Here is a 26,211-nt window from a genome sequence, read left to right on the forward strand (position 1 = left end):
AAAGGTTGCCAAAACAATCATGAACTCTAGTTTAAAAATATTTAAATTATAGATATACAAGAAAGTATGACCATTATTAAGATATGCCAGTGAAGTCAAAGACAGTAGAGATCATGTTTTGGACAAAAATAGTAAAATATACAGCATGTTTAAAGTATTTTTGACAGTAATGGAAATCAAGAACACTGAAATCCAGGACTCACCAACAGTCACCGTCCATCCATCTCCTGCAAACACTCAATGAGGTGATAAACTTGCACCTGATCTCCTTTTGTTTCACCATCTCTCTGACTTTCTCTACCTGCTGCTCAGTCATCCTGCACCCCTCCCACCCCGTCCTCTCTCTCTCTCTCTCTCTCTCTCTCTCTCTCTCTCTCTCTCTCTCTCTCTCTCTCTCTCTCTCTCTCTCTCTCTCTCTCTCTCTCTCTCACCATACTTCTAGTTGTTTGGGTCACCTGCTGTTTTGTCTCTAGAGTTTAAAAGTAGATGGCCTCGCATTTCACGAGTCGATGCAGTGTGTTGGTGGCCAACTGTTTTTTTATGATCATGCACAAAGGAAAAGTACATAGTGATGTCATCAGACTGATCCTGCTTGAAGGTGCAATGTATTGTGGTACAAGGTCAGCATTTTGGATCACGATGAGGCTACAAGAGGGTCACAACATTCAGCGAGGTGCTTCAATATGGTGAAAATCTGGATCATGTTAATCACATCCAGGATATCTATCCCATTGTCTAATTGATCCATGTCTCCTACTGACTGATTCCCTATTGAGTTGTCTCTCAGCTAGGACTCATGGGTTTATTGGGGGGTGTCATGTTACCACCAGCAGGACTGTGCAGCCTGTCGCTGCTCAGACACCTTTATCCCTCAGTCAGGCAGACTCACAATGGAGCCCTGAACAAGAGGACAGCAGCAGGTTCCACCAAGTCAGACCGCTGTCTGCAGGCCCTGAAACCTTAGAGGGCAGAGTGAAAGGACCACCTCCTCCCTCCACTTGCCTTTGCTGCATGATACTATGGCCCGCACAAGGACAATAACTTCCTCTTGTATTATTAATACTGGAGGGAACAGCGATCACTCAGAGCAGCAGGGCTCGATTCACCGCAGGAATATTCAATGAGAAACTGTATCCACGTCATACGATTCTCCTGTCTCTGCTGGAAACTCAGCATAGATCAGCTGCTGAGGTAGTTGCTGCGATTGGAAAACACGGTTTACAACCAGTGTTTAGCCTCATCTACCAGTGGGAATTTAAAAGCATAAATCAAATATGACACTGAAAACCTGAAGACGTAATCTCAAATGCCTCTGTAATTTTGTGTAGAAAAGACCAATTTTCTAAAAACCTGTTATATTTCTTGTTTTATATCAAGCTATAGTTCTTTGTGCATTATTTTTGTACAAAAGGCCCATTCAACTAAGAAAAACAAGGAATGGACAGCTCATTATTTTACACCACTAAGTGCAATCTGCATCATATTCTGCAGTTTACAATACATTTTTATGGCAGGTGGTACAATAAATTGAGTCAGGGTACATTTATGGGAAGGGGTAGAGATGCTGAGTTAATATCAATGACATCCAAAAATGATTTATGTAAATTATGTAAAAATAACGATTATGTTTTTGATCTGATTTAGTGAAATTGCTTTTGTGCAATTAGAGTAAAAATAAAGATGTGATTTGTGTCTGCATAAGAATGTAAAACAGCATTTGATAGTCTCTAGTGTGGAAGAAACAATTCAATTTTGATTTTTACTGTTATTCATTTACTCAAGGCAATATGATTTTTTTTTTCCAAGTTACATTTTTTAAACTAGTGTAATTTTTAACAACAGAGTATTTATGTGCAACTTTGATTGTTTCAGATATCATCATCAGGTACTGTTGGCCCTACGACACATTCACAGCATCAAATCTGACCCTCCCTACAGGAGGTTTGGACATCCTAATCATAGAAGTGTCATAACAGGGCAATGGCGCCCCCTGGACTTCTCCAAATGAGCTGCCCTCACTATGCACACTGGATAAATAAACAGGAATAATATTTTAATACAATCCTGTGATTTATGCCGGATTCTACTGTCTGTGTCTTTTGATCTTACCAGAGGAATGAATTTTCTTTGTTATTCAGGAAGGGGAAATCCTGGTGCAGCATCATGAACAGCACCACATCAAGCTGCTACAGCTTGGATGGAGGCAGAGGACAGAGGCAGTAAAGATGTCTCATTTCTGTCTGCTAATGATTTTAATAATAATAAATAATACGCACATTTCTCTATACATATCATTAGCATGATGATATGGTCCAAATACGTCAAAGGTTAACACGTGATCTGAGACGTTGACGGCAACTTTCATGATATCTCAACATGTCTGGGACCATTTTAAATACCCTTTCTTCTGCATAATAAGAAAATTAAAGCCGATAAAGTCTTTTAACATTGCTGGTGCCTCAAGAATCCGATGCAAGAGCTAATCAAGACCACCAGAAGGGGTAAGAGGGTTTGTTCTGCAGGAGAGTTTGATTCTGAGCCATATTATAAGAAGAATTCAATGTAAATGTCCAAATTCTAGGACTTTATTTTGATACCTTCTGCCTGTGATCAATATAACTCCTAATTCTAAATTTAATATAATTCCGTTAATTTATTCAAGTTCCCGGGGATCCACATTTCACACCTGGACCTGGACAACTATCACACCTCACCTGGACGACTAACTGCTCCACCCTGGTCAAGAAAGCTCACCAGCACCTCTTCTTCCTGAGGACTCTGAAGAAAAAACATCTCTCTTCCGACATCCTGGTGAAAGTCTAGTGCTGCACCATGGAGACCATCCTTACCAACTGTATTACGGTCTGGTACAGGCAGACCATAATACTCTGACTTGGACCGGAAGGCGATACAGAGGGTGGTGAAAATTGCCAGCGATGAACAAGAAGGGCAGAAACAGTTTCAAATACTTCTCGGGTAAAGGAGGCTGCACCTGAATGTGAGTCAACAAACTGTCATTCACAGGGAAATGCTGGCAAGCCGAAAAATGTCACCTGAACTCAACAGTGTGTTGATTGACGTCAATAAAATTATTAACCACATTAAAGCGCACGCCCTTAACTCGCGTCGGTTTGAACAACTTTGTGAGGAGATGGACGTGGAGTATAAACGCCTTCTGTCACACACTGAAGAAAGGTGGCTATCGAAAGGCAGATCATTGGCAAGAGTGTTTGAATTACGAGAGCCGTTGCAGAGTTTTTTGTTCATCGAAAAAGTCGCCACTGGCAGCATATTTCAGTGACAAGGGATGGGTCACAAAACTTGCCTATTTGTGCAACATATTCAACCTGCTCAATGAACTTAATCTATCATTTCAAGGGAAATTGACAACTGTCCTCAAGTTGGCAGATAGCCTGGGCCATCATTCACCCAGTTGGTACACAGTCACCTGTCTTTGCTTTTAGAAGAGTTTGAGCGGTACTTCCCCACCACAAAAGACCCATGGACTGCGAAAAAATGGATCTGTGACCCAATTGTCATTAACGATTATCGAGCAAGTGAAAGCCGGTCCATGAAATTATTGTCTTAGATGAAACCGTGGCGCAAAAAAGGTTGGGGACCGCTGGGTTAAGTGAATGAAGATAGGCCAATTTTATCTCCTCTACAAGAAAATGGATGAATGGATGGAAGTGATTCTCTCATTTATTCTTTCATTCATTAATTCATTCAGCTAGTTGTGGTGCTATCTCTAAAACCAAAGCTCCGAAGCACACTTCAAACTCAACCGCCGATCATAGAGAAGCAGTGGCCTGACGTCAGCTGGCAGTGGGCATGTTGGGTCGGTCTAGTCCGCTTCATCTACTTTATAGATCAAAATTGATCGAACTTTTGATCTACTTTGTAGATCAAAGGTTGGAATGTATATCAAGTTAAGCTTATATAAACTGGATCAAACCTGAATTGTAGCAGAAAATCCGAAAGACAATTAGCGAGCAATGTCCAGCACACAGCTATTTAAGTAAGCTCCAAACTTTTCACAGTTCATGTCTGCACTTAATATACTCTCATCATGTTCCGATTAATTTTATTCATTCAAGAATGAATGGATAATAATTACCATAAATAAATGAGTCATATGCACAATGTCTACACAAGCTGAAATACAACTATAAGATCCAAGTGTTTCAGCCATCAAATAAACCATCCCCCCCAAACACACATACACATAATGTCCACATGACGCTGACATGATCGTTACAAATCTACAACTCCTGGAAAAAATGATGTAATCATCTTTTTTCTTTTATATGCTTTCATGACTTTCTTGACCTCCCATTAGCTTGCCTTTTTACAACCTTAGTTTGTGCTTGGTCCAGATTTGAGACAGAGCCAGTTGTGACATCAATTTTACAAAAGATGTCAATGTGACATTACTTTGTTTACATTGACTTTAATCTTGTTGGAGTCGTGATTCATATCAATTTACTTGGTGCAACTGCTCCAAGTTATAGGCACTCCTTAACTGCAGACATTTAATGAACAGTTTTAATCTGATGAAAATTTACAGGGTGATTCCATTCTTTTTTACTCAAATTGTAGTGATTCCATAGTTTTTTTTCATTCTGCTTGATCTAAGCAAACAACTTCCATTGATTAAAAAACATTTCTTTTCTTGACTTTTTTAATGTTTCATAAAGCCAGAAAGTTGTCATTGGGGTGGCAGTAGCTCAGTACACTAAGACTTGGGCTGGGGACCAGAGGGTAGGCGGTTCAAGAACCGCGGCAGGCAAAAAATTCGAAGTGTGACCTGGCAGTGGGAGGTGTCAGTTCACCTCCCAAGCACTGCTGAGGTGCCATCTCCATTATAGGTTACTCACTAGGGCGCACGACGAAGGAGCATAAACAGTTGTAAAAGTCCTGTTTATGTTACATAATGACCACAAAATGTCTCCTCTGAGCCAACACTGATTTAAAATGTGTTTGACAGGAGTCCACATCAGGGCCTGGTGGAAGAGGATCCGCTGTTGGACTTTGGAGAAAATATTCCACTCCTAGATGCAGTAGCGTATCTAGATTTTGATCATCTTGACAGCAGGGACAAACGGTTGGGTGACCTATCTTTGGAACCAAGCCTTCAGGTCTGTCCTGATCCATTTAAGAGTGGGAATGAAGAAAATGATTCATACCTCCTGGAAAGGTGGGCAACATCCCCCAATAACCCTCCTGCCACATCACCAGAATGCATGCTGGAGCAGGGGTTTGATGAGAACTACCTAAACGAATCATCCAGCAGTAACCCTCCTGCAACTTCCCCCAAACACATGCTTGAACATGGGTTTGAGGAGAACTACCAAACAGAATCATCCAGCAATGACTCTCCTGCCACTTTATCAGAACACATGCTGGAGCAGGGGTTTGATGAGAACTACCCAACAGAATCATCCAGTAATAACCCTCCTGCCCCTCCATCACAAAACTTGCAGGATCCCTGCTTTGATGAGAACATTCGAACAAATGTGGCCAGTACTTCGAACACTGTGGTCAACAGTTACCTTCCTCCTGCTGCACCACAATACCTACCGGGTCAGTGGCCTTCAGAGAACACCCTGACATCATTGGCCAATGGTTACTTTCCTACTGTTCCTCCACAGTACATGCCAGGGCAATGGTCTACAGGGAACGTCCCTACAATGGTAGCCAGTGGTTACCCTCCTGTTCCTCCACAGTACATGCAGAGTCAGTGGTCCACACAGAACAGCCTGACATCACTTGCAAATGGTTACCCTCCTGCTTGTCCACAGTTCATGCCAAGAGAATGGTCCACACAGAACAGACTGAGCTCTATGGCCAATAGTTGCCCTCCTGCTCCTCCACAGTACATGCCAAGTCAGTGGTCCACACAGAACAGCCTGGCATCGATGGCCAATGGTCAGCCTCCTGCTGCTCCACAGTACATGTCGAGTCAGTGGTCCACACAGAACGGCCTGACATCAATGGCCAACAGTCAACCTCCTGCTCCTCCACAGTACATGTCGAGTCAATGGTCCACACAGAATGGTTTGACATCAATGGCCAATGGTCAACCTCCTGCTCCTCCACAGTACATGCGGAGTCAGTGGTCCACACAGAATGGCCTGACATCAATGGCCAATGGTCAACCTCCTGCTCCTCCACAGTACATGCCGGTGCAGTGGTCTGAAGAGAACATCATGACAGCAGCAGCCAATGGGCAACCTCCAGTTACTACTGTACAAAAAGTAAGCTCAGCCCCACAGTCCATTTTCTTTTTCCAAATATAAATTCAAAATAGGGGCAAGTCTGTCCCGTTGGGACAGATGAGACACCTTTGCAGCTTGTCTAATAGAACCTGCTTTGTTTGTGTATCCAGGTCCAGGGCATTCCAAAGAAGGAGAACGTTGGTGGCCTAGAACACTTGCCATTTGTTGGAATGTTGTAAGTAACATACACACATGCATGGCCACATGGGCATTGATCATCTCACATTGTTTCTTTGACTAACAGTTGTCTTGTTCTTTGAAGGAATGGAGTAGCAGTATACCATCTCCCAGAAGTTGCTGCTTCCTCTAATGATGCTGCTGCTCCAGATGACGTTGAGTGGACGATGTAAGTTTGATCTGGAGAGTTTTACCCTGAATGAACTTCTGGTTGCTGTGTATCCTCCTGTCTATGTTTCAATGTGTTAACCTGAGGTCTCTAATGTGTCATAGGACTCAGGAAGGTGACAATGCGTACATTAAGAAGCCTCCAAATGCCTTCCTATTGTTTTTGAGGGAGCAGAGACAACTTGCTGACCCTACCCTCTTGAAGTTAGGGAGCAGTGGTCTGAATGCAGCGCTGGGGAAGAAGGTAGGGATTATACTTCCTGTTGCTTGAGGCACTCAGTGTTACTAATTTGATTATCTTATCATTAAGACACTTGACGGAGCTCATCATAACAGCTCACACAAGAGGGTGTAAGATAACGACTACCTTATGAATAGTAACAACTCTCAACTTTGATGAGAGGTGAAGTGTCTTCAACCAACCTGAAACAAATCCAGTTGATTCTGTTTTGTTTTCTGCTCTTCTTGGTTTACCTCAACCTGGATGACTGAGAACCTTCATAGACTTCAAGGGCCACATTCTTCTATTTCTTTAAGTTGATATTGTTAGATCTGGTAACTAGAGGGCAATGATGAGTCAAGGCATCATCAGCGTTAACCCCCACATTTATGCATCTTAGCAGTGTGTGGCTCAGTTATGACACTGTTTTCATTTGTCCATAGTGGCAGTCACTGCCAAAGCCAGAGAAGGAGAAATATATCAAAGAAGCCAGAAAGGAGAAAGAGCTCCACCAGCAGCTTTACCCCAAATGGACAGCAAAAATAAACTACGTAAGTGGAGCCATTCTTTATCTTCTTCACCAGCACACCTTGGTTTGTCTAAGCAAATCTGAAGAAACTATGTTTACTTCTGTGCAGGGCAAGAAGAAAAAGAAGAGGAGGAAGAAGAAGAAGCTCCTTCAGAGTCTGAAGCTCAACCCTTTTTTAGCTTGTTCAATGCATTCTGCTCAGACATCGTATCAACCAGAAAAAGCACTTCAAAGGTCACAAGCCACAGCTGACACCTTCTTGCTGTGAGACAACAGCATTACCCACTGCACCACCATGCCACCCTGTTTCATTGATCCCTCTTTGCAAAACGAAACAAGTGCCTTCAGAACCTCACTTTGTCTTAAATATGAAAGAACCAGAAAGTAAAAAGGAACAGAAAAGGAATAAGCTGAGAATGAATCTCAGAAACTACAGGTACCTATAGGAAACTACAAGTACCTGGCATTACAGTTCGACAACAGACTGGTTGTTTAACATGGACTGTATGTACAGGAAGTGACAGAATAGGATGTACTTCCTGAGGAAACTGGCCTCCTTCAACATCTACACTGAGCTCCTTTGCATGTTCTATCGGTCCGTAGTGTCCATTGTGCTGTCCTAAGCCAATGTGTGTTGGGAGGTGGGGTCAGGAGAAGAGACATGGAACGCCTTAAAAGATTCATCCGCAGAGAGTGTTTAGTAGTCGGTCAGAGCCTAGACTCTGTGGAGACGGTTCCGGAAAATAGGACAATATCCAAAGCCAGGGCAATCATGGGGAACACCAGACACCCCCTGCACACCACCTTCTCCCAGCAGAGGAGCTGGGAGACTGCTGTCACACAGCCCCTCCATAGAAAGACTGAGGTACTCCTTTGTGTCTCTTGCCTTTGGGGGGCACAATGAATCTTTCAGAAAGAGGGCAGGCAGCTAGGAGGGGATGGCTTGTGCTACACTGTAGTGGAACCAGGGTGTTTATGATACAGTATCTAGTACAGGGATCGCAACCAACAGCTCTAGAGCTGCATGCGGCTCTTTAGCACCACCCTAGTGGCTCCCTGGTGCTTTTTAAAAATGTTTTGACTATAGAAAAAGCTGGGGAGAGGTTTTTTTTTTAAATATGGTTTCTGTCGGAGGACAAGCCTGACAAACATTCTTAACATTCTCCAATGTTTTGAAAATCTGTATAAAATTACAATAAGTCAAAATACAAAAAACATTAAGTCACCGTCAGTTCCAGGAATTGCTAGTTGAATTTGACAGTGAATATATTGGGATCTCCTCCTACACAACGAAGTCCACTGGCTGTCCAGGGGCAAAGTTTTGCGTCACTTTACTGCTTATTTAGAAAATGTGAAAACATTCCTGAAAAGCAAAGGCATGAACTACCCACAACTGGGTAGTAAACATTTAATCATGAATGAAAATTATGTATTTGTGGCCTACTTTGTCATTTTGATAGTAGGCTAATATAGCTAATTTATATAATTTATGTAAGCCTTCATGTAAGGCTTATACAAGGCTTTAAGTTGCGGGTGTTTTTTTCGGTCCAATATGGCTATTTTAGGTTGCCGACCCCTGATCTAGTATTTATGTGAGCGATGTCTGTGAGCAGTGGATATGTGAAATTTCGTTTGAGATGAAATGAATGATGAAATGAAATGAATGAATGAAATGAATGAATGAACATTAAACACAGTTTGTCTTGCCCCAAACTGTGGTCCTCAATATCTTGATTGAATATTGATTAAATCAATAAAAAAATCATAATTCTGTTCCAGACTCTTCTTTTAAAAGGGGTGGGCACTACCATTGGCTCTCACACCTTTGTTTAAACTTTCAGTAACTAATCTTAGTACGTATTTCCCTCTTATTTTTCTCGTGTCTTTCACTCATTTTTCATGATGTTAATTTTTCTGCGGTAAGCATACAGCTACTTTCTCAGTCAGCTGAACGTGACTCATTGTGTAAACACGAGAGGGCTGATGGAACTAAGACCGGTCGGTAAACATTGCAGAAGATTTGTGGAGAAAAACACACTGTTTGGAAATGGGACGGAAATCTGTGGAGACGACAACAGATGATTACAGACAGGAGACGGGCCTGTGTGTACAGACGGGCCGGTACACACTGATATGAATGCATTTGAACTGATAAAGTGTGATGTACAGTGTGCTAATACTTTCCCTACAGGGATCAATAAGGTTAATTTTAATCTTAGGTAATTAAAGCTGTGTTTACAGGACAATCATCACGGACAATGAGAGATCGCTGGTTAACAACAATGGGGAGCTTAGTCTAATGAAATATAGGATGTTACCGGAGAGGTTTGTTCTTGTATTTGTCAAGTACAGTATATTGAACTATCTGCTGTCGGGTTAGCGGTATGGTATGTCAATGAAAAGGAAAATGGTAGTTTTGCCACGCATGTTCCTCGGGTTCTCCGCCTAGTGTCCACTAGGCTGTTAAAAACTGTCTTCTACTCATATCCCTCTCCAGTAGTGGAGAGTTTAGTTTCATATTAAAAACAATCATGTATGCAAAAAAGCTACAGCTCAAGTTTATTTATTCTTATATAGCCCAGATTCACAAAGAATGTCTCAAAGGGCTTTACAATCTACACATAGACGATATCCCTCTGACCTTTGTGCACTGCGAGCAGCACGACCCTCACATCGGATAAGGAACAGCTCCCCCCAAAACCCTTTTAACAGGGGAAAAAATGGATGAGAGAAACCTCAGGAAGACTGCAGAGGAGGGACCCCTCTTCCAGGAGCGGACAGACGAAGCAATAGATACCGCATGTACAGATTAACAACACAATAATAAGAACAATGACAGTAACAATAACAATAATAAATGTATGACAGAGGCACGCTGATCCATCCAGTAGAGCGAGTCACCACCAGCCGATGAAGCACACAGAGGTCACCGATTGCAGAAGATCCACCACTCTGAGGACAGACTAAACAGTGCCTAAGTCATTGATCTCAAAAAAATTGGAGTGTATGATTACCCCCCGCCAAAACCCAGAAACCACAGCTGAACCCAGTGAGATGGAACCAGACTCCCCTAGTGGATGGTGAAACAGGTCCACTGTGTAGCTTTTGATATCGTCATCCAAGGAAGCAGACAGAGGTAGCCGATTGCCGATGACCCACCACACAAAGGCCTGAGAGAGAGAACAGGAGAGGGAGGGAGAGAGATAGAGAGAACAGGGGCAATAGTGGTGCTAGAGGGACCAGAAGGGCAGAAGATTAATGGGAGACAGGGGCCTAACTAAGAAATCCTACGGCTCGTCGGCAGGACTAGATTAAAAATAAACATTGAGACTGCCCCCCCCCCCAATATTAGTTATATGTTAGGGAGAACAGATACGTTTTGAGTCTAGATTTAAAGATATCTACGGATTCAGACTTTATCTATATTCCACAGCTCATGTGTACGTATGCAGGACTTGATCTGAACTGACTAAGCTAATTGACACCATCCATGTTTAAGTCCTGACCAAGGCGTGGAAGCCTTCATCATCTTAGAGCAAGGGCGTCAAACTTATTTTCACTGAGGGCCACATCAACATAATGGCTGTCCTCAAAGGGCCAGATGTAACTTATAAATTTAACTAAATGTCACTTGATGTAATGTAAATTAATATAACTACTCTTTAATGTTAAATAACTCTTAAGTTTATTGCTTATTCAAGTTACAAACATTGCAGTTGTACAGAAAAAACATTTTTCTCTGTTATAACATAAATCCTTTTAATTTGTCAGGTTATTAAACCCACAGAACTCCATCAATCAAGGATCAAACTATCAAAGAATAAAGAAAAATAACATCAAACACAAGTTAGGACATTAACTTTGTTTTTTGTCAAAGTTAAAAAAAGGTATGTTAAAAACTTAAAATAGGCATGACTACTGTCTTTTGGAAATGTGGTTTTTGGTCAAAGCACACTTTTGACCTATTTATTTTTAGACATTCTGGCCTTTTAGGCTCTCGTGATTCATGGAAAGCACAGAATTTGATCAAAATGCAATGAAACCAGAAATGATCTGAAGATGTCAATACCAAAAATTGTATCAATGGAAAATCAGATTCAGATCTGATGTAAATAAACTGACATTTGTTGTTTTTGGTTGTTTTGGGGTTTGTTTGTTTTTTCATTTTATTAGATTCATTGCCTCTCGGTTTGTTTGGGGGTTTTTTCAGGATCCTGGTCTGGTCCCATCAGTCTCTTGAGGTGACTCATCTCAAGGAGCTTCACATGAATGTCTTCCACAGGGATACCAAGAGCCCCTTGCTTTGCTTCACTGGTCTGCAGCAAATCTTTATGTTCCTGCAAAAATTCAGTTTTTTCCTTTAAATTTAAAGTAAGAAAACAGTCAGCATGATTAGAAAATGTATGAATTACTAACCTTCAAAGTTTTGATTTCTTGTACTGTATGATCTTCATGGGATTATTTTGGGATTCAAGATTTTCTAAAAGCCAATGCAAGCTTCTTTTACGTTATTCCGGAAACCAACATGTAGTAAACAATAAAAACAAGCAGTGAACAGATGTATAACTACCTCAATTTGATTTGTGACCCCACTGAGGGCAGTTGGGTCCAGGTTGGAGGCAGAGATCACACAGGGGAGCTGAGGCTGGGTCTTTTCCAGGCTGTCTGTGAGCGCTTTCAGCTTCTCCTCCTGTAGAACAATCCTCTCGACTCCTTTATCCTGAACCAACTGAATATTCTGAGTGAACGCCTTGTAAAGCTCATCCTTCTCTTGCTGCATCTGCGTTACATGTATGCAAAATAAATGCCATAAATACACAAAGCATTCTGGCTCACATCCAGGTCTGATAACATTGGAGCGGCCATTCTTACATCACGACATGGTGTAACCCGATCTTGGAGCGCTTACCTTCTTGAATGTGGTTTCCAGTGCCTCATTAGCTGATTTCAGACGATTTAGCTCCTGTCTCTTAAGCTTTTCTCTGGTATCCTGCAGAACAAAGCATCACTAATTACCCCCTGCCCGTACAAGCAAGCACACCAAAGTGTCAGTTAGTGAGATACATACTGAACTACACGCTAATACGAGAGCACAATCTGCTGCAGTAAATTATTTGCTGAAATTGAAAAACATTGACACCAACATAACCTTTTTCATTCTGTAGTGGTGGATTTTCTTCTCATTTTCGGCAATTTCCTCCTTGAGCTTAGAGAGAAGCTCTTCTAGACATTTGTTATCCTGAACAAGAGAACCGCAGTCCTTTTCCTTCTCCTTCTGTTTCAAGCTCATGTCTTTAATTTGTTTCTAGACAAGGCAAATGAAACACAGTTGGATCAACATGAGTGTTCACCCTCAGTCACTAATTTTGTTTTATCAGACAGATATCAAACATAAACAGCAGGGGTGTCAAACTCATTTACACTGAGGGCCACATCAGCATAATGACTGCCCTCAAAGGGTCAGATGTAACTTATAAATGTAACTAAATGTAACTCAATGTAATGTAAAATGAATGTAACTACTCCTTAATGTTAAATAGTAAACTTATTACTTATTTATGTTACAAACTTTACAGTTGCCCTAAAAAAATGTTTGCTGGTTGCTAGGCTATAACATAAATCATTTTATAAATTCTTTTATAGCTTTCTGTCAATGTTAAAATGCATTGTGGGAAATTTAGTTTTTGGTCAAAGCAAACTTTCCACCAATTTATTTTAAAACACAGAGATCATTTATGCTCTCATGGGCCACATAAAATTAATGGGCAGGGCCACATTTGGCCCCTGGGCCTTGAGTTTGACACATGAGCATTACAGGGTGACAACTTATAAAATATGAAGATTTTTCTGGATCTAAATTTGTTTAAATTTGTCCACTTTCTTATAGGTCAGTCTCATAAGGACATTAAATGTTTGTACTGTACTTTTAGTGAATCAACCAGATCCACGTCCTCTCGCATGCAATTAACAAGTCCATCAGTCTCGCCAAAGGCTTTGTTGTGGTTGTCTATAAGAGTAGCCATGTGAGTATTCCAGTGATCCTCCCTCTCACTCATCTCACTCCTCCTCATGTTGTCCAGCTCTTGTGGCAGCAACTCCATTTTTCTCTCATACTTGGCTTTAATTTCTACAGTTCATGAAAACAAATTTATGACAGGTGTTTAGACAATGAAAACATGAATTGTTGAGCATAAATGAAAATTTCTTACCTGTGAGCTGCTTCTTCCAGGTGTTTCTTGCTTTAGTCATTTCTTCATCATGTTTCTGTTAACATAACAAACTTGTGTTTGCAGCATTAAGGCTTACTTGTTAAAATTCATCATGTCAAACACAAACAACACATTACGTTCACAAAAAGCCAGGGTTTGAACTACCAACCAGTTTGAGCTCCTTCAGGAGGATGTCGTAGTTGAGCTCCTGCTCCTCCACCATGATGCCTTTCTTTTCCTTGTGAAGCTCAGTCTCTAACTTCTCCTGCTCTTTCTGCATGGCCTGAGTGGAGACTAGACTATTCGCTTTCAACTCTGAAATTGTGTTCTGGTGTTCACACAATAGGTGTTTCATCTTCTGCTTGTAGACCTAGAAGAGAAATTAAAAATGCAAAAAAAAATGTTTTTTTAATTTGACCATTTTTTGCTGGTCAGTAATTATTACAGTGCAGAATGTGAAAAAAATTGAGTGAGAAGAGAATGAATACAAACTGCACAACCTCTCAGTAATGACAAAGCTTTCAGATTGTTTCCTTTCATCGGCCTTACCACGGACAAAAAGTCACAAAGTTGTGTGAGCTCAGATCTGTAAGACTCTGCATGGGTTGCTATGGTAACAACATATGCATCTGTAAATATGGATGCTTTCCAGCACAAATGCAGGATTAATCACCTGTTTATAAATCCATTTAAACAGGTTATTTTTTATCAGTTGGCCTCTGTACCTCTTTATTAGCAGTGGTGTGGATTTTTCTTCATCGCACTCGAGTGCTTCCATCACTTTGTGTCATTGTTGATGTTTCTGCGCTTCCCATTGTGAGTCAGGTATAGAAATACGATGTGAGTGTTTAGAGCGTTATACTACCGTGGGGACACAGCTGTAGAAATTCGATTGGTCATGTTTCAAAACACCTTTGAAAGTAGTTTAGGTTGATTTACAAAAACTTGCATTTCATGCATGTGTTTATTTATCTGGATCCAATCATGGCAAAGAAAATTTCAGAATAGAAGTTTAACAAAGACTTTTCAGAGAAACCTGCAAACACTGAACTGATACAAGGGTAGAAAATGGCTATTGTACAGTAATTCATTGTTTTATTTTTTGTGATTTTTAGGGTATTAAAAAGTTCTGTAATCCTTTATACCTTATCTGTTATAAGTATAACTTTCAACATAAATATGTGTCATAAGATATAACTTCCCTTTTTCTGCCACAACCACCAACAATAAGAGACTGTTTGTGTCTTCAGTCAAAGAAAAAGTTTCATCTACAAGCTGGTCAGGCCTTTAAATGAAATAACCTGGTTACCTGTTCTGTCATAAAATATACGCTTCATAAAATGTCAGCAATTTTGATGCCAGGATTTGAAACAAGTTCAGCAATTTTGATGCCAGGATTTGAAACAAGTTATTATAGTATACTGTATTTGTGCATTAAACTTACTTTGATCTCAACCTGGTAGCGTCCCTCATCGTCCTCTATGTCCTTATCTAATTTCTTCTGTTCAGCCTGCAGCACCTCCAGCTGTCGCTCTGTGATCTTCCAAAATGTGTGGATCTTGTCTTTCTCCAGCTGAAAATAATTCCTCTCCTCCCTTTCCCTGTCAAGCTCCTCTCGAAGGTGTACAATGTGCTCTTCCATCTGAAATAAAAAAAGACATTTGGTGTGGAAATACCTGAGTCAGACGAAGTACTGAGTGTAACCGGGCCTAAAATCCTGATTGAAAGTTTATCTGGACATGAGCTGAGATGCTATATTACACTAAAAGATGTCATCAGACAATGGAAGTTTGTAATATAAGACATACTTTATTGATCCCTCGCCTGTCACCCATAAGTCAACTGGGATAGGCTCTTGCAACCCCCGTGACCCGCAAAGGCAGAAGAAGCCATTAATAAGAAGATGAATGAAGATAGATGAATGGATGATAGATGAAGATGAATGAAAATGAATAATAGAAGATGAATGAATGAATGAATGAATGAATGAATGAATGAATGAATGAATGAATGAATGAATGAATGAATGAATGAATGAATGAATGGCATCATGATTGTGTCTGAACCACAGGTTTAACGTCACTGAGAGCAGGAATCCCTTCAGCTGAACTCTGACCTGCTCCTTGGAAATCTCCTCCTTGGTCAGGCCGTCTATCAGGGTGGGGGTCCTTGCCTTGGGTGGCATTTTGCTTTTCCCTTTGGGTGCCTGAACAAAATTCAAAATAATAGCAGAAAAAATAGATTGCATTAATTTAAAATTACACACACGTGTAATTCTTCGTGTGGTTAAGTATTTCGACTGGATATGTGATTAGAACAAATGGGAATCGGATACCTTTACCCTAATGTTGTGGTAGCTGCTATGTAGCTACAAGCTAACGTTAGCTGCTACACGCATACACACTTCTCGATAACAACACACACTCACCATGGTGTCAGCAGCGAAAGTTTCAGAAGCACAGAGAACTCTTCGAAAGTTCGACAATCAGTGTTAACTATCACGTATTTCAAGCGGAAACTACCCTCTTTCAGCGGAAACACACGTTGCCCTAGCAACAGTAGCAACGCGGTGATGCCTGTTTTACCGTGTGTGTCCGCTAGGGGGCGAGCTGCACCCCAGGAAGTTGTCACCAAGGACGCAACATTTATCGGACAGCATTGGTCAGCTGTTGTTAACACTTACATAAAAAAAACACTGAAAGTAAATAAACTAGTCTGTAAATTCAAGCGTTTTCCCATTTATTTTCATTTTGAATAAAACGAAAAGCAGCAAACCAGTGAAATACACAATCAATAAAATGTCAATATCACTCCTCAGAAGGAATATCAATTAGTTTGATGATCCCTGCATTGAAAATCGTGCTACCGTCAGATCAGAATTAAATATATCTAAAAAAAAATATTGACATTCCATTAATTTTCTAATCACCTGAATTATTTCACAGTGATCACAAAATGTCAACATGTGTGCACTAGTGTACTCAATTGTGATCACTGAAAACACTGAAAGCCCGTGGAGCCCATGGCAGCACAGCAGCGGAACCACGGATGGCATTAAGCTCAGGTCATAGATTTGCCTAAGTAATGAGAATAAACGCTGTGGGGTTTTAAAATGCACCACTGCAATTTTCGACAAATTTGATCAGGTAGATTCTGTTGAAAATCACCATTACATATTCATTGTTCAATATTGTTTAATTTTAACGCTTTCCATGACAACAAACAGACACAACATACTTTTCTCTAGTGATACAACTTAATTACACATTATACACATTCAGCAATTTTTCCACCATCAGTGCTGCCTGCAGCAGTAATCCTCTTCCTCGTGGACCGCCGTCACAGACTCCTGGCGTCATCTTCTCAGGTGGTGGTCTATTCTCTGAGTCTGTGCCCAGTCTTCATGGCTCTTTAAAGAGGTTGGCTAGTTGGAAAAATAAAAATAAATAAGGTTAATTAGAATTATCTATTTCTAAGAAAATTATATTTTAAGACACACACAACTCAAGCATGACCAAAATGCATATGTCACAACTTTTAAATACACTTACCTTCAGAAACAAGGAGCTCTTTGATTATATTTGCTTTGAGTAATTCTGCAGAATGAAGAAGACACATTAAATTGTAATTATACATTCGGATAAAATTATAGAAGAATTTCATGAATGTAAATAAATAATAGACACAAGACACAAAGCTCGTCTTACCTTTGGTGGGTAGCAGGAGCTCCTCCAGTTCTTTTGAGAAGTCTCGCACTAGAGAAAACAATCATAATAAAAATAAACTGAAGGTTGTGTCATAAGCTGTCTGTTCCAGGCTTTGGATCAATATGACAAGGGGTCAAATTCAGACTAAGAGTGTTAAGTTACACTCACAATCTTTGGTTCTGTTGGGCTCAGACAAAGGCTGAAGATGTTGCGTATTCTCCTCAGCAGCTGTTTGTGTGGGATCACCTGCAGCCCGACCAGCTGGTGTCCCGTCTTCTGTCTCGTGTGATGTGGACGTGGCCAACATGGCGCTCCGTAACGTGTCTTCAGGCGGTGGGATTGGCAACACGACTGGAGCCGAGCTGACGTTGCATTTGTTAAGAAGAGTGACGTCTATTGGCCCGTTGATGCTTTTCAGGTGGATTTGATATTTCGTTGGTCGGGTCTGGACCTGGAAGGAGATTCTTGAACATCTTTAGATTTGAATAAAAGTCATTCAAAAACGATTCAATGAGTTCTATGGAAGTAAAACCCACAGCTTTTGGAATGGGAACATCCAGCTGAGTGCCAGACGGGGCTTTTACTGCCAAGAGATTATGTCCTGGAGAAAGAAGAGAAACATGAATGACTAGGACTACCATACAAGTTTAAATAAAAATAAATGTCTATAACTAACAAACAACAACAATATTCATTGCAGAAGTGATATTAGAGCCATCATGGATGTTTTTGTCCAACTGTGACATTAATCAGGTCATCCTTTAAGATGAACCCACAAGAATCATCTGATTTCGTGCTGCAATCCTCTATTTACGGTTTAAATTTTTCGGTCAAGTAATTTCCAACTTATTTGACATTTCGGTGCGTGATTACATTTCTGCTACAGATATATCATAATCGCAGCTTTAGAAAAGCAGACATATCTCTGCTTTACTGACTGATTCTCATTGTCTTTACTTCATTTTTTAGTTGTACCAGGAAATAACTGAAGCTAAAGGATTTTTTTTGTTAAACGTTACCATTAAAGCAGTTGCAGATGTCTTCATGATTCACATAGATCAGAGTTGGTTCGAGTTAGGGTTTCGTTTGAAACGCTGTCATGTGCTTCAACGTAACAGATCTCATTTATAAAAGATATTTACTTTTATTGCTTTGACCCAAGAAAATACATCACGAAAAGAATCAATCAAAGTGTCGTCTGTTTGACTGCATTATTTGCTTAGTTTGCTGGAAAAAAAGGATATTTGTTGAAGTTTTCTCTTGTGTTCCTAATGTTCTGTTCCATCATGGCTCTCAGATGGTCCAGCACAGATTCATTCTGCTCCAGGAGTTCCAGTTCAGACTTCAGCTCCAACAGTCTGTTCTGCACCTCCAGTGTGTGTTTCACCGGCAACGGCCCCCTCATTTGGAAAGAGATACGCATTGTAACTCTCAAACAACACTTACCCCAATTTGACCCAAAAATAATGTGAAAATATCTGCGTGCAAGACAGCGGTGAAAACTTACATCCACTTTACGGTGTGTTTGGACTTTTTCACAAGGAGACCGATGCCCTCCAGAACATTTGTGACGTCGTAGATGCGTCTTTTTTGTCCCGCAGCAAGGATACGGAAAGCCTGACAGAACACACACAAAATTATACCCTTTTTTTAAAAAAAACATAAATATTTAAGTTAAATACTCCACTGATCAGAAAGGAATATATAATCTAGATGAAAACACAACTATTAGAGATTGAGGGATAACAGTCCAGAACTCACTTCCACAAAAAAGAACTACTCATTCACATTTACAAGGTAAATAGATTTAATGCTCTTATTTATCGATCATTCAGGTTTTTAAACACTCACTGAGGTATAAACAAAGGCACATCATTCTGATAAAGCATCTGTCACACTATTATTTTATAGGTGTATGTGGTTCTTTTCCAGAGCAGAGATGTTTAGAATAAGATAAAAAACAATAATCTAAATTCTGCGTGTCTGCATTGATTAGATAAATAAAATCAAACATCCCTATAATGAGAATCAACTCTGGGTTCGAGTCTCATGTCTGAGTCCTTACTTCTTTGAGGTCCAGCACGCCATCTTCACCCTCCTGTAACAGCTGGATAAACGTGTTGGACAGCGCGACGAGGCTCTTCAGACTCCTCTTCCTCGCCTGGTTCCCGTTTGGCCCTCCGGTGTCCCCCACGGGGCCCCGCGGGGTTCCTCCACAGGACATCCCGCTGCGCGTAACGCACGGAGCCTCCTGGTGCTGTTCCAGCGAGAAAGTGACTTAAAAAAGAAAGCGAAACCTTAAAAAAGAAATAGAAACCTTTAGTTTGCTTTGAAATAAATTAATCTGGGATGTCACAACGCGTGACTGCTGGAGGACAGACTACCTGAGGCTTTTGGGGATCAGGCGGTAACGTTGAACTTCCACGAGGATGATCGAATCCCCACCGAGCAGCGGTCCTGACGACAAACAGCACAGTTAATTATAAATAAAACTCTACAGAAAACAACTTAGCTTTTCTTTAGTCTGCATCCGACTTTAACGCCACAACTTTACCGATCGCTCTTTTGTTTTAACGTTCCCGCGTGTTTTTTGGGGGGTTTTGCCTTCAAAATAAAACTCCGGTCCCGCGTCGGTTTTAAAAGCCATGCGCGAACACGCATGTCCTTGATTTTAGGTGATTTACTCACCTTTGTTTGCAAATTTCAAAAGCTTATCGACAAAGTTTTGATCAAACTGGGGCTGGGTTGAGTAAGACTCGCATTGAAGTGGAGGCGGATGCAGTTTGTGGGTCATTCGTTCGGTCTCTGCAGCAGTTTCTCCCGGGAAGGGATTGGAGCTCATCCTAGCGGACATCGGCCAGGAGGCGGGGCTCACCTGGATCACTATTCTGGATCACTTCCTCCTTCCTCATTTATATATATATATATATATATATATATATTTATATATATATATATATATATATTTATATATATATATATATTTATATATATTTATATATATATATATATATTTATATTTATATATATATGTGTGTGTGTGTGTGTGTACATGTATATGTATGTATGTATATATGTATATGTATGTGTATATGTATATGTATGTATATATATGTGTATATGTATGTATATATATCCCGTGTGTGTGTGTGTGTGTATGTGTATATATATATATATATATATATATATATATATATATATATATATATATATATATATATAATTTATCTGCGTTTGATTTACCTGCGTGGATAATGTTGATACAGATTTATTTATTTTAAATAAATGAATAAATAATCTCACACATGAGAATGTTATAAATTAAATAGAACACTATTCTTGCAAAACAAAAAACAAAAACTGATACATATTTGTTAAAATATGGACACATTTTAATACAATAGATTATTGATTATGTTCGTATGTTTTTAGTAGAAATGTGTTTATTTCAGGATAAACATTTACACCTTGATCATGAATCAATAAATCTATTTCTAACTTGTCATCGCTAACCAGCGCCTCCTTTGGAGAAGCGAAAGGCGGTCACGTGATCCGCCGGAGCGGTCATATGACCGTCTGGTGCGCGTCACCGTGCGCTTTATACTGGAGGAAGTTGTGTTCCACAGGCTGTGCGAGTGTGTGTGTGTGTGTGTTTGTGTGTGCGTAAAACTGAAGAGAGCTGCTGCTGCTGTTGTTGTTGTTGTTGTTGTTGTTGTTGATCCGGTCGGGGGTGGTGATGGTCGCTACAGGCTGGTTGACGGGTTTGCTCGCCGTGCTTCAGCTCGGCTGTCGGGCTCATTACGCGCCGGACGAGGTGACCGACCTGCCGGGTCTGACGTTCAAACCCAACTACCGCCAGTGGTCCGGATACCTCCAGGCTCGGCCCGGGAAGTTCCTCCACTACTGGTGAGAAGCTGCTAACACCTTCTGCTGCTTCTCCGCAGGGGCCCTGGTTTCTCTGCTGGGGGCCCATTTAGGGACCGTTTTGAAGAGCCCACAGTCAGATCTCACAATGTCTGCACTGAGCGCACCAAACTCCACCAGTTCTCCTTTATGTGAATAATACTAAAGCATCAGTCATAAGATTTGTTCTCATAAAGGTTCATCGATTTACAATCAGTTTTATAACGGAGAAAAAAAAATTTTTTAGTGTTCTTTAACATGATTTTTATCAGGATTTTATTTAGTTTTCAGTGTTTTTGTAAAGTAATCAAGAATATGCAGGTCACCGTAAGATATTGACCTATTATGGGGTTATTTTTTAAATTATTTTAAAATATTTATTTGACATGGCAGCACAGTGGGTAACATTGTCGCCTCACAGCTTGAAGGTTCTGGGTTCAAATGTTTTCTGGGCAGAGTTTGCATGCTCTCCCCGTGTCTGTGTGGCTTCTCTCCGGGTTCCCCGCCTTCCTCCCACCTCCAAAAACATGCAGCTTAGGTGAATTAATTGCTCCAAATTTCCCCGTAGGTGCGTGAGTGGCTGTTTGTCTCTCATGTGGCTCCTCGGCATCGTGCTTGGAGTGTTTCCTGCCTCTCAGCTGGGATGGTGACCCACAGATGAATGAATGTTGAACGTTTCAGTAACTTTGTTCCTGATCTGCAGGTTTGTGACGTCTCAGCGCGACCCGGTCAGAGACCCCCTGGTGCTCTGGCTGAACGGGGGCCCCGGCTGCAGCTCCCTGGAAGGGTTCCTATCAGAGAACGGACCGTTTCATGTGGGTCTCCTTCAAATGTGTATAATTGGAATATTGTGCCGCATATAAGTGACTGAATAGACTTGGAACTTCTCTTTCAGGTTAACGATGACGGGGCCACCCTGTATGAGAACACATTCAGCTGGAACAAGATTGCAAATATGTTGTATGTGGAATCTCCTGCGGGGGTAGGATACTCCTTCTCTGATGACAGGAAGTACGACACTGATGACGACCAGGTGGGTTCAGTCTCTGACCCCCCCCCCCCTCCTCCTTCTGAAAACCTCCTATAAGCTTGGAAACATGGTTTGTGAGTCACATGTGTTTCTCAGGTGGCTGAAGATAATTACCGAGCACTCCTGGCTTTCTTTGCTAAATTCCCCAAGTTTGCTCAAAATGATTTCTTCATCTTTGGGGAGAGCTATGGGGGGATTTACGTGCCCACTCTTAGCCTTCTGGTGGCTCGAGGACCTGCCAAAGTCAACTTGAAGGTGAGATACTTCTCTCAGCTCAGCATCAGAACCAACAGAATGTCATGATTTACCCTCTGTCTGTCCCTCAGGGGCAAAAGAGACATTTCCAGTGAGAATATAACATTTACCTTAAAATATTTTGGGGGGTTTTTTTTGCAATTTTTCAGGGCTTTGCTGTGGGAAATGGTCTCAGCAGCTATGAGCTGAATGACCAAACGTTGATCTACTTTGGCTACTACCACGGCCTCTTTGGAGAAGAGTGAGTAGAGGACGGATATTTACCGTCAGAATTGTGTTCAGAAGCCGTTGCATGGATCATTTAGCAACAATGGACATGTGACTACATTTATTACAGTAATCCCTCGCTTATTCGCGCTTCACGGCTTCACTACATCGTGGATTATTAGTAGGTAGTCACGTGATACCGTACGCGCAATACTATTGGCTGACAGCATCCGGAAGTGCGCTACGTTCCGTGACACAAAAGTGCTTTACAGAGTCTATCAGAGTGTGGGGAAAGGTAATACAGGTAGAAGCTGGTTTAATATCATTTAAATTACCGTACATAATCAAATTGTCGCTATATCTTGGAATTTTATTTTTCACGGGTGGTCCACGAGTAACGAGGGATTACTGTAATAAAATTTAACCTTTTACTTTTTGTATTCTGGGATTAGCCCCCCCCTCCCCCAAGCCGAACACTGACGAGTGTCTCTTACAGCTGAAGCAGTGGTTGATATTTTAAATGTGTTCTCTGTGTGCAGTTTGTGGCGCGATCTCAACATCAATTGCTGCGACGAGGGGAGGTGTAATTTTTACAACTCGAGTTCAGACACATGCATGACGCTGGTATGTGTGTGTGTGTGTGTGTGTGTGTGTGTGTGCGTGTGCGCATGCGCGTGTTTGTCTGTGTCCATCCACATATGAACTTAAAGATGCTGCAGCATCACTCAGTCTAACTTAAACGTCGTCCGTGTCCCTGTTGAGGTGAACGTGGCCTTTCAGACGGTGTACAGCAGCGGACTGAATGAATACTCGCTGTACTTGGACTGTGAGGGGGGCAGACGCACCCACAAAGGCTACCAGAGGGCCATGAGTCACCTGTTCAGGAACTACAGGAAAGACTTCTACAAGGTGAGGCTTCTTCCCACCTGGAACACATTTCTGTTCATCCTCCTGTTTAGAGACTTAATGATAAAAACGTTCCAGCTGTCAGGTGACGCGTCTGCCTCCGTGTCTCTGGAGGAAGTCCCCGCCTGTCTCAACAGCACGGCTCAGATATCCTGGCTGAAAAGAGGCGACGTGAGGAAAGCTTTACACATACCAGACATCCTGCCAGCGTGGGACCTGTGCAGGTAAGCAGTGGGTGAACGTGATGAACACATGAATGTGATGTGAAATATTAGCATTTTACATGTTCAGATGATGCTGGGAATCAAGTTGGAATAAAATTCCTTGTAAAAAAAAAAAATGTCGCGCCAAAATCTACCTTTGATTTATTTGTCTTCTAACGACGTCGTCTCACAATATCCTAAGAAAATATTGCAAATCCATACATTTTGAACCAGTTGATCAATCACATGTGACACATAATCTTAAAATTAAAAAATGCCTGACATCACACATGCGGCTAAATCAATATATACACTGTAGCCTGACATTAGAGAAATACAAGGAAAGGTTGTAATGGTTAAATGAACGACTCTTCCCTGCAAACAAAACATGAGCCATCTGACAACTGTAGAGCCTGGCTCCACATTGAGTTAGTAACTGAAGTACTAATATTGATTCCTGCTTGTGTGTTTTTGCATGAGAAGCTCACTCAGTAACACGTGTTGGCTATGAATATGAAATGTAGACAAACTACTGTAAGCCTACAGAGCGGTGTGCTGAGTCATCAACATGCCTGTGTGTTGCATTCACTGATGGAACGCAATTAGTTTTAAAATATTTGGTTAGAAACTCAAATATTGGTCTCTAAGCCCAAGTTGACTGGATCTGAAGTCATCCTGAGCCGAACGACCATGTGCCAAATTTCACGTTAGTGAAGTAATCACAGCCACAGTGTCAACCCTCTCTGTGTCACTAGTGGGAAAGTTGGTGTGATTCATCGTCATGGAGACGGGTACTAAATATGACCAGCTCTTTTCTACTCGTAGTGATGAAGTGTCAGAACAATACAGCAGCCTGTACGTGACGGTGAAGGAGGTGTACATGAAGCTGCTCCCACTGGGCCTCAAGGCGCTGCTCTATAACGGAGACACAGACATGGCCTGCAACTTCCTGGGGGATCAGTGGTTTGTGGAGGACCTTGGCCTGAAGGTAGGGAGGGTTTTTCTTTTTGTTTGGTTTTTAAAAAAGTATTTTAAAAAAAACAAACATGCAAGTCAAATTTATTTCTCGTGTTTTCAGCCAACCACTAAGTATCAGACGTGGATTCACGACGACCAGATAGCCGGTTTCTACCAACGGTTTGGAAACATCACTTTCCTGACGGTCAAGGTAACAACCGGTTTTTGTGTCGCACGTTCACACGTTTGCGTGGTTGTAATAGCGTTGTGTGTTTCAGGGCGCAGGTCACATGGTTCCTCAGTGGGCTCCTGGTCCAGCGTTCCACATGTTCCAGTCTTTCATAACAGATGGTTCCTACTGAACCGCGTCACTCGGTCCATGGTGGTTTTCTTGGGGGGGGGGGGGGGGGGGTTTACTTTGGAAGGGAAAGGGATGTGCGACTCTTTGAGGGGGGTGTGTGGTGGGACTTCTTTGCATCGTATTGGATTTTAAATGGAATGAGGTCCCAGCTTTGAGGCTGTTTGTCTGTGAGGGGGCCAGAAAATAAGAATTTATTTTCTTTTGCAGCCCCTTGATTATCAAGGATTGGGAATATTGTACAAATGTGGATAAAATAATCATTTGGTTCCTTCAGGCCAGTTTGTAGTAAGTAGAAAACTTGAACTAAGATTGATTTGAATAAAGAACTATAAGTACAAAAGGGTACAAGCCCTTTAAAACAAGACATGTACCCTTCATGCAATATCTCCTTGAAAGCCAAATGGACATTTATCCCATCCTTTAACCACTTTATGATCAAACATTTTCTCAGGAAATGCTGAATTGTTTTCAATTGTTTTCATCATTTTTGGAAAATGTGACATGTGATTGTAACAGTACTGAAAATGTACAAAAGTGCAATTTCACTTGTCTTTTATTATTAAAGAAATGTAACAGATTGTCAAATGTAAAGTGTCTTAAATGAACTTTATTGATAATTATTTCCATTACAACTTACCATGAACTTTTAGTATTTGCTTGTCAGCTCTGTGAGCCAACAAGGACACGACTCAGACATGCCTTCAGGAGAAGTGCTGCACATGTTAAAGTCCACTGTTGACAAATCAAATTCATGAAACAAACTCTTTGAAAAGTAAATATTGCGGAATTACTAGAATATTTTAATCTCAGTTTTTGCTTAGACTTTTGGTAGTAGCCACTGTATAAAAATCATATCAAGATATTTGGTTTAGTCACTTAAATAATCCCTTTTACGCAATTTCCCTTCAGGCCAACAAAACCCTAAAACCTAAAGCAATGTAAAAACCAAATGGCTGTAGGGTCATGAATTCTTACTTTAGCATGACAGGAGCTGCAATGAAATCTCAAAAGGAAAACCACAAAATGTTGATTTCAGTATTTTCCACAACAAAAACATTTTCTTCTGTCATTTGACAGTAAATGAGTTTTCAGGTTTGAATT

The 26,211-nt window shown here is 41.0% G+C and overlaps 3 protein-coding genes across 9 annotated transcripts; 1 reads left to right on the forward strand and 2 right to left on the reverse strand.

The window, feature by feature from the left end:
- Positions 1-11,115: 11,115 nt before the first annotated feature.
- gas8 (growth arrest-specific 8) lies at positions 11,116-16,115 on the reverse strand. 3 transcript variants are annotated; one of them, XM_068318389.1, is made up of 11 exons: positions 16,010-16,115; positions 15,698-15,787; positions 15,026-15,223; positions 13,751-13,951; positions 13,582-13,636; positions 13,297-13,499; positions 12,522-12,677; positions 12,282-12,362; positions 11,943-12,152; positions 11,789-11,852; positions 11,574-11,709 (listed from the first exon to the last, which is right to left on the reverse strand). In XM_068318389.1, the coding sequence occupies exons 1-10, from the start codon at positions 16,010-16,012 to the stop codon at positions 11,823-11,825; spliced, it is 1,227 nt and encodes a 408-aa protein (XP_068174490.1). In that variant the 5' UTR covers positions 16,013-16,115; the 3' UTR covers positions 11,574-11,709; positions 11,789-11,822. The 3 variants fall into 3 exon arrangements, with proteins under 3 accessions (XP_068174489.1, XP_068174488.1, XP_068174490.1); XM_068318388.1 differs by lacking the exon at positions 11,789-11,852 and having other exon boundaries at positions 11,116-11,709; XM_068318387.1 differs by lacking the exon at positions 11,789-11,852 and having other exon boundaries at positions 11,116-11,730.
- A 239-nt stretch (positions 16,116-16,354) lies between these two features.
- LOC137597357 (transcription factor E2F4-like) lies at positions 16,355-20,110 on the reverse strand. 4 transcript variants are annotated; one of them, XM_068318333.1, is made up of 11 exons: positions 19,977-20,110; positions 19,673-19,745; positions 19,354-19,565; positions 18,796-18,905; positions 18,533-18,688; positions 18,308-18,351; positions 17,825-17,889; positions 17,457-17,739; positions 17,289-17,336; positions 17,133-17,177; positions 16,355-17,005 (listed from the first exon to the last, which is right to left on the reverse strand). In XM_068318333.1, the coding sequence occupies exons 3-11, from the start codon at positions 19,510-19,512 to the stop codon at positions 16,983-16,985; spliced, it is 933 nt and encodes a 310-aa protein (XP_068174434.1). In that variant the 5' UTR covers positions 19,513-19,565; positions 19,673-19,745; positions 19,977-20,110; the 3' UTR covers positions 16,355-16,982. The 4 variants fall into 4 exon arrangements, with proteins under 4 accessions (XP_068174434.1, XP_068174432.1, XP_068174435.1 ...); XM_068318331.1 differs by having other exon boundaries at positions 19,354-19,585; XM_068318334.1 differs by lacking the exon at positions 19,977-20,110 and having other exon boundaries at positions 19,673-19,823.
- A 764-nt stretch (positions 20,111-20,874) lies between these two features.
- si:ch211-122f10.4 (cathepsin A-like) lies at positions 20,875-25,155 on the forward strand. 2 transcript variants are annotated; one of them, XM_068315654.1, is made up of 11 exons: positions 20,875-21,194; positions 21,895-22,006; positions 22,087-22,224; positions 22,318-22,476; positions 22,626-22,717; positions 23,223-23,307; positions 23,446-23,592; positions 23,668-23,813; positions 24,618-24,780; positions 24,871-24,960; positions 25,028-25,155. In XM_068315654.1, exons 1-11 carry the CDS (start codon positions 21,025-21,027, stop codon positions 25,109-25,111), a joined length of 1,386 nt encoding a protein of 461 aa, XP_068171755.1. In that variant the 5' UTR covers positions 20,875-21,024; the 3' UTR covers positions 25,112-25,155. The 2 variants fall into 2 exon arrangements, with proteins under 2 accessions (XP_068171755.1, XP_068171748.1); XM_068315647.1 differs by having other exon boundaries at positions 23,446-23,813.
- The last annotated feature ends 1,056 nt before the right edge of the window (positions 25,156-26,211 follow it).

Source organism: Antennarius striatus, chromosome 1 (assembly GCF_040054535.1).
Source record: "Antennarius striatus isolate MH-2024 chromosome 1, ASM4005453v1, whole genome shotgun sequence".
NCBI lineage: Eukaryota > Metazoa > Chordata > Actinopteri > Lophiiformes > Antennariidae > Antennarius > Antennarius striatus.